At 38.2% G+C, this 8,034-nt stretch overlaps 2 protein-coding genes across 2 annotated transcripts; one reads left to right on the top strand and one right to left on the bottom strand.

Moving 5' to 3' along the window:
- Positions 1-259: 259 nt before the first annotated feature.
- LOC111464003 lies at positions 260-1,987 on the bottom strand (the record flags this gene model as incomplete). Its single annotated transcript, XM_023108049.1, has 3 exons — positions 260-970; positions 1,217-1,409; positions 1,535-1,987. Coding segments are annotated over 3 exons (1,161 nt in total), but the record flags the coding sequence as incomplete, so codon positions are not given.
- A 3,710-nt stretch (positions 1,988-5,697) lies between these two features.
- LOC111464070 (histone H2A variant 1-like) lies at positions 5,698-7,638 on the top strand. Its single transcript, XM_023108134.1, has 3 exons — positions 5,698-5,839; positions 6,051-6,172; positions 7,107-7,638. The coding sequence occupies exons 2-3, from the start codon at positions 6,059-6,061 to the stop codon at positions 7,401-7,403; spliced, it is 411 nt and encodes a 136-aa protein (XP_022963902.1). The 5' UTR covers positions 5,698-5,839; positions 6,051-6,058; the 3' UTR covers positions 7,404-7,638.
- The last annotated feature ends 396 nt before the right edge of the window (positions 7,639-8,034 follow it).

Here is an 8,034-nt window from a genome sequence, read left to right as displayed (position 1 = left end):
CACGCTGCTCGAGGCAACGATACTCCGGTATAATCTTCTTCAATCATAAAATCAGTTCCTGCCATCCTCAAGAACAAAACAAGCATTTCAGTGGTGAAATATCGAAACATTATTACCTGAAAAGAAAATCATTGAAGAACTGCAGTGAGTTGCTTCTTTACCTTCGTTGCTTACAACTGCACCTTCAATTAAAGATCTAAACAGAAACCATTTGATCTTCCAGAGGGGTTTTTCTTATGGTGGGTGGGAAGAAAATGCCTTCACAAACTTAATAGTTCTTAACTATTTATCTTTCAAATTTTATTGATACCAGTAATATCCAAACCCAAACCCTTACACAAAAACCAGAAGGGGATTTGAAGGTTAACACCATGATAGGTTGCGTATAAACTATTTGTTTTTACGGTAGTTAAAAACTCAAAAAGGATAAAAAAAACAAAACCAAAATTTCATGGCTAGTCCTCAATAACCGATGCCAACCCAGTTACAATCTTAAGATTTCTAGCCCCAATCGATGAGCTTTTTGGCTTAAGCTCCGGAGGTTTCCATTCTTTTACAACGGCAGCAGTCTCAACCCCTCCCAACTCGTTAGGATCCACCGATTTCTCAGCGCCGGGACGGAGATTGATTTGGATGTTTCCAAGAGTATGCTTTGACTCAGGATCTGGACCCAAACTCGACAAAGATGACGCACGAATATGAGGAGAGAGCCACTTCGCCTTTACATACTCGGCTTTTCTCCATGGCGGAACAGGCATCCCTTTCTTTTTTAAGCTCTGTTTTGCAGCCTCTGATATGATCGATACGATCCTCTGAAGCCGACAAGGGTTGCCGACGAAGATATAAGGAATGAGTTGGAGTATCGCTTTGTAGCTTTTGGTTGACCGCGCAATTTCAAATTCTGATCGAAAGTCGATGTCTATCAATAAGCGTTCTCCGCCAATAATCACGTCAATATATTCGTAATCCCCTGATGCATCAGAAAATTGAACCCAATCAACAATAATCAGAAACAATCGGAACTCAGTTGCCTAATGAAATTCAAATTTTGAGAGAAGAAAAGATGGTCCGGTTCGAGTATCCTAGATTTTCTCCGGAATAACCAATTCATAAAAATTTTGGGTGAAAGGGGAAACTGGTGAGCAAACCGCTCAAATTCAAATTCAACAACCAAAAAATTCCCGTTAATAACAACAAGAGTGATTAAGAAATATACCGGCCGGATGTGTGGGGGACTTTTCCCAGTGAGATTTGCAGATGAAAGCATCGTATCCAAGGGCCAACAATCCATTAGTAACAACCTGCCTTGCTAAGTTGTCTTTACGCTTGCACACCTTGTTCTTCTCTACGATTCTGGCTGTGTCCGCTAATAAATTCCTCTCATGAACATTCGTACAGGGGATTAAGCTCTGCTCGAGTATGAAAGCGTTATTATCAGAAGGATAGAAACAAGAAACATAAACCATATAGGGCAAAATAAAGAGACGAAAATCGATCAACTCCAAAAAAAAAATGAAAATATGATCTGTTATACCTTCAGAAGTTCCCATGCCTCACCACCAGAGGAAAAATTGGAATCGCCAAAACCACTATGAGGATCCAATTCCTCTTCGGAGCTGTCCGTATAGTTTCCATTGAAGCAGTTGCAGCGACTGCGGCCACACCGAGACGCGCTAAATTGCTTCTCATTGTTGTCCTCTATGAAATTCTGAACCATATTCGCCAAGCATAGAGAGCTAGGCTCCAACTCAGAAGAGACGCCGTCGGAGCTGTCCTTGTTAACATTCGATTCTTCAAAGTTAGCCTTCTCTGCCGAATTTCTCAGTACGTTCGAGAACTGTCTCTCAAACAGTCGCTTCAATTTCGACTTCACGACCGGCTTCACGAGCTCAAACCGAGCTGCTTCTTCGGCTGTATCAAAATCGATTGGCTGGATCTTCATTTGAAATGTAATCTCTCGAACGAATTTCAGTGCCTCTCCAGATAATCAGATCTCAACAACTGTTATCTCCATCATTTTCCAAAATTGAAAGCTCGTATTCATTAATTCCTTCGGTTAATTCAGGATTAGAAAACGGACAAGTGTGTGTATAGAACAAGCAAAACAGTGTTACGCTAGCAAGATGAATAATGTGAACTCGATAACCTACAGTTCGATTAGAATCTTCATCGACATCTCTGAAGCGCATCTCAAATTAAATATACTGAAGATAAATTTGAGATAGCTAAAACTCAGAAACCTAATCCCTAATAATTATAATGAAGTTTTTGCCTAATCTTGTAACCACAATATGGAATAACTTCGAAACTCAGGCAAGTAAAGTCGCTTTCGCTTGGGGAAACCAGATACGGTCAGAGAGCACAGACCGTACCTGCAACGCAACCGACCATTCGAAACTCCATAATTCCCGGCAAGAAAGAAACTTCCCGGCGAAGGGAAAGTGTAGAAATGGACTCTGTGTTAGAGTACGGTCTCAGGTCTCTTCAGTCGACGATGGAAGAGAAATGAGGAGTCTTCGAGACATTTATTAAAAAGAGAAAGGAGAGGTGCTGACCAGGATCGATATCCACGTAGGATTTCCAACGTGGCAATAAAACGATATGATCACGCGAGGAGCACGTGTCGACCACTCGACGAACTTGCTTCGTGGCTTCCCAGTTTGGCTCCACGTTATGTTTAGATGACGATAGTATTCGGAAAATAAAAAGTATTGTCCCGAAGATAGCCTTGAGTAGATTCGGAAATAACGAGTTTGCCACCAGCCCTCAAACACGGAGGTGTTCACAACCGCCACATGATCGTGTGGCGTGGGCGAGGGGCAGCTAAAGAAAACCAACCAACCCACTCCGGTGAAATTCTCGTGTCAGTATGAAATGACGAGATTACCCTCGGTCTTTAAGAGAGTCAATGCTTAACTAAGTCGAAATTGCGACCAGAAACCTCGAGGAGGAAGAGGTTATTGTGTCATTTCGATACAGTTAAGGTTTTGGTGTGGATAAACATTTTATTTTATTTTGTGTTTAAATAATATTAAAAACGCAAATAATTTATTTTATTGTGTGAATTTTTGGGATTATTTAAGAAAATAACAACAAAATAGAGAAGGGCATGGTGGTGGGCCCCACCCCCATGGATAAGTGCTAGTGAAGCGGTTTCAGGGTATGGTAACTGGACAAAACGACGCCGTTCTGTTCTGCTCTGTTGTCTACACATCAATCAAACTCATATCATGTCATCCCACCGCTCTCATTGCATGTATCAACGCCACGTGTACTTTCCTCATTTTCCTAGCCATTCAATTAATTTAAAATTAAAATTAAAATAAATAAATTTGGTAAATAAAAAGGAGATTTTGGTAATATGATGATGGATAGGTGAGCAGATAGTGCGTTTTGGGCCATGTTTTTCGGTGATATCTTTTTCCTCATTAATTTAATAATTAAATGGAATTAAAAGCAGGGAGACCATAATTGTTTTTTAACCTTAAAAAATTAATAAAATACATAATTTCAAATTACCTTTATATCCCCACTTTTTTACTTTTTACCTCCCTCTGTTTGTGTTGTAATTTTTCTCTTTAAAAACGCTTTAATTCCCCATTCCCCACTTTAGCTCTCTTTTTTTTGACATTGGATAAAGTAAAATAACAGCTTGCCATTCAATTTCATGGTCCCATTAATTTTTTAATTTCTTAAATTAATTAATCTATTAAATACAATTTTAAATTTTAAATCGTCCCACGTGTTTTAAACCCTTGAAGGGAAGCTCGAAATGGAAAGCCCAGCCTTAAAGGGAAGCTCAAAAAAGACAATATCTACTGGTGGTGGATCTGGGGCGTTACAAATGGTATCAGAGCCAGACACCGAACAATCTGGGGCGTTACAAATGGTATCGAGGGAAGGGGTAGACACGAGGCGGTGTGCCAGAAAGGACACTGGGGCTAGGGTGGATTTGGTGGTGGTTCCACATCGATTGGAGAAAGGAACGAGTGCCAGCGAAGACGCTAGGCTTCAAAGGGGAGTGGATTTTGATGTCTCACATTGGTTGGAGAGGAGAACAATTCACCCTTTTTAAGGCTGTGGAAACCTTCTCCCGATAGACGTGTTTTAAAGCCTCGAGCAGGAGCCCTAAAGGGAAAGCGGAAGGAGGACAATATTTGACGGCCGTGTAAGAATAGTAAATTTCATTGAAATAAATATAAAATATTAATTAATAGCAATATAATTTATTGGTAAAAAGAAAAAAAAAAAGCTTTATTTCTTATACCACATGTTTCAATAATTAAGATTATAATTTTTTGAAAAATAATAATAGAGCTAATAATTCCCTCGATATTAAGTTTCATGATAAAGATCTTTGCTATAATTCAAATACTCAAATTCTAATTTTAATTGGATTATTACATGATGACACCGAAATTCATAATTATTATTTTTATTATTATTAAATAGTTATTGTGGGCTCCATCATGAAATTGCGGGCCACGTGTGTAAACGTTGGGCCCAAAGAAACTGAGCTTATCTTTTTTATTGGGAAGCCCATTAAGGCCCACATACACAATTATGGATTGAGATTATTTCCATAAAAGCCCCTGTATGATACTTTATTATCAATTTTACCCCCTTAGCTTTTGGGATTTCAGTTTGGAAACAAATAAATAAATTACTCAAATAATATATTTTTTCTTTAAAATAAAATATATTTATTAGAAAAAGATAGTTTGGAAATTAAAGATGTAATTATTTATGATCTAAGTGTTGTTGGATCTTTAGTACAAGACAAGATTGTCTTAATTGATGTTGAAAATTTTCATTATTATCATATATTTCAAAAAGAAAAGCGAAAAAAAAAAAAAAAGTTAACGAACCTTCTAGATCACAAAAGCGTTTTATTTTTATTGACTTCATATCCTTAACTTCGTGTATGTATTATGAGCGTCTTTGAAAGTTTGTTTCTTTCCTCAACTTTAATGACCGACTTTAACTTGCCCAAGCCTTCAACCGCCCCGACCGCGCACACGGGAACGTTCTGCCACCGTCAACCGCCTTCGACCTCCAACCACGACCCCCACGACCCCACGCCCCAAGTATATACTCGCCGATATTGTCTTTTCTGGGTTTTCCATTTTGGGTTTTCTCTCAAGATTTTAAAAACCCGTTTATTTCTACACTCTTATAAAGAATGTTTCGTTCTCTTTCCCACTGACGTGGGATCTCATAATCCACCTCCTTTCAAGGCCCAGCGTCCTTGCTGGCACACCGCCTCGTGTCCACCCCTCTTCAGGGCTTTAGCCTACTCTTTGGCACATCGCTCGGTAATCTGGCTCTGATACCATTTGTAATAATCTAAATATGATAATATTTGCTAGCGGTAGGCTTGAACTGTTACATACATATTTATTTTATAAATTATGGAAATACATTCGGATAGTATTTTTACTTGCAGAAAAATTATTATTATTAATAAATAAATTTGGATATAAAATTTAATTTTAAATAGCTAAAATTAAGATTTATTGAAAAAAAATATAAAAATTTATTAATTGGACAAGTAGAAATAAAGGGAATAGAATTATGTTAAATTGTGGGTCAATTCTGGAATTTGGGTAATTATGATGGGCCGTATATGAGAAACCTAGAAAGACAAGGGGTCTGTATGCAAATATGAAGCTCGAAAATTTCAGAAGTTGAAATTCCCACCTAAAATAAACCGCCAAGACGAGAAAGAAGGCGATTCAAAAAGCAAAGGCTATCGTACAGTCACACTAAATTGCCTTCCATCGCCGCTCCATCTCACTCTTCTCTTCTCCTCTCCTCTCATTGCTTCCGCGATCTTCAGGTTTCTTCCTTCTCATTTATTTGCTTTAGTTTTGTTTCTGTTTTGATTTTGATTTTCCTTCTTTCATTTATCCGCTCGTTTCCCGATCCAGATCTGTACACAATTGCTCGTTAATTCTCGGTTGTTTATTCTCTTTTTGTGGTGTTTTTCCCACTAAACTGCGAATTTACTCTGTTCGAGATGCTTATCTGAATGTGAAAACATTTGGCAGGTTGAAAAATGGCGGGAAAAGGCGGGAAGGGACTTTTGGCTTCAAAGACCCCTGCAGCGAACAAAGATAAGGACAAGGACAAGAAAAAACCAATCTCTCGATCCTCTCGTGCTGGTATACAGGTGCTCTTTTCAATTCTAACCTGGATTTTTTTCCTCCTAATTTTGGAAGCGACGAATTAAACTAATTGGAAACGTTAGTGTCTTAGCTTTAGTATGTTTGACTTTACCTCCTAATCTTAGAACTAAAAACGTTTTGATATTTTATTCATTTAAATAAGGTTATTATGTTGATATATCTGCATATTTGGTGATATTCGTTCCTTCGAAGTTTATTGTAATAGCATTTTTTGTTGACAGCTTTGAATTTTACCATGGGACTCTGAAATCTTACATAATTCTATGTTTAGAGTGAAAGTGTAAGCTAGTTTTTTTGTGGATTGGGCTGAAAATATGTATTAATGCTACGTGTAGTCGAGATTTGTACAATTTTGTTGATGTATCTGCATATTGTGATCTGTGTTCCTTCAATTTTTACGGCAATACATCTTTTCGTTGATAGCTTTGGATTTTAACCTGGGACTTATAAATATTTGTTTTTAATTATTTGATTAGTGGGGAAAGTGTATGCTAGTTGTTTGTGGGTTGGGCTGAAGTTCACAAATCTAATGCCCTTTACTTTTTATGCAACATGAAGTGAAGAAAAGTACAATTTTGTTGATGTATATGCAATATTGTGATCGTTGTTCCTTCAATTTTTACTATGATAATTTTTTGTTGATAGTTTTGAGTTTAAACTTGATACTGAAAGAGTAAGGTAGCCTTTTTGTGGGTTGGGCTGTAAATTCTCAATTCGAATGCCTTCGTACTTTTTAATGTTATACTCTTTTAATTCTTTGCGTTGGGGGGAAGTGTAAGCTAGTCTTTTGTGGGTCGGGATGAAAGTTTTCAATTCAAATGCTCATGTAATTTTTTTTTTTTTAACTACAACTGGGTTTAGTCCACGTGAGTTCACACTTAATTTTGGCTTTCCATTTCTCCGATTGTGGGGTTTTAGTTCCCTGTGGGACGAATTCACAGGCATCTTAAAACAAGAATATCTGCCAATGGGCGAGTTGGTGCGACTGCTGCAGTGTACCTAGCATCAATTCTGGAGTATCTGACCGCCGAAGTGCTTGAGTTGGCTGGAAATGCGAGCAAGGATCTGAAAGTGAAGAGAATCACTCCAAGACACCTTCAGCTGGCCATTAGAGGAGATGAAGAACTTGATACCCTGATCAAAGGAACCATTGCTGGAGGTGGTGTGATCCCTCATATTCACAAGTCCCTCATTAACAAAGCCTCCAAGGATTGAGACGTTCACTCATATATATCTCTAATTAGTTTAGCCTTCTAAGACTGTAGATGAAGACATTAAGTTAGCATCCCAAGGATTAGCTTCCCTGCTTGCTTTTGTGAAGCTTTGTTACTCTCCCACACCCTCTTTTATCTATTTGGTTGGACAAGTATATTTGTTCAGTGTAATATTGTTATCTTGTTGGATGGTTTTTAATTTAGCTTACTTTCTATAAGTTTGTTGGATTGTTCAATCTGGATCTGGCTATAGTCCTTCCTCTTTTGAGAAATATGTGGAAATTAGGTTAAAGAACTACGACACTTACACAAAGACACACATGTTGACTAAGGGTAACGGCCTAAGTTTACTGCTAGCAGATATTGTCTATTTGGATTTTTCTTTTCGGGTTTATCTTCAAGATTTTTAAAATTAGGGGAGGTCTTCACACCCTTCTAAAAGGAGTTTCGTTATCCTCTCCAACCGATGTGGTATCTCACAATCCACCCCCTTTGGGGCCAGTGTCCTCGCTGGCACTTACTCCTTTCTCCAATCGTTGTGGGTTCCCCACTAAATCCACCCCTTCAGGGCCCAGTGTCTTCATTGACACTCGTTCCTTCGTCCAATTGATGTGGGGTCCCCACCAAATCCA

The sequence above is a fragment of the Cucurbita moschata genome, unplaced genomic scaffold (genome assembly GCF_002738365.1).
Source record: "Cucurbita moschata cultivar Rifu unplaced genomic scaffold, Cmos_1.0 Cmo_Scf00029, whole genome shotgun sequence".
Classification (NCBI taxonomy): Eukaryota; Viridiplantae; Streptophyta; class Magnoliopsida; order Cucurbitales; family Cucurbitaceae; genus Cucurbita; species Cucurbita moschata.
This window is presented reverse-complemented; position numbering and strand designations above follow the sequence as displayed.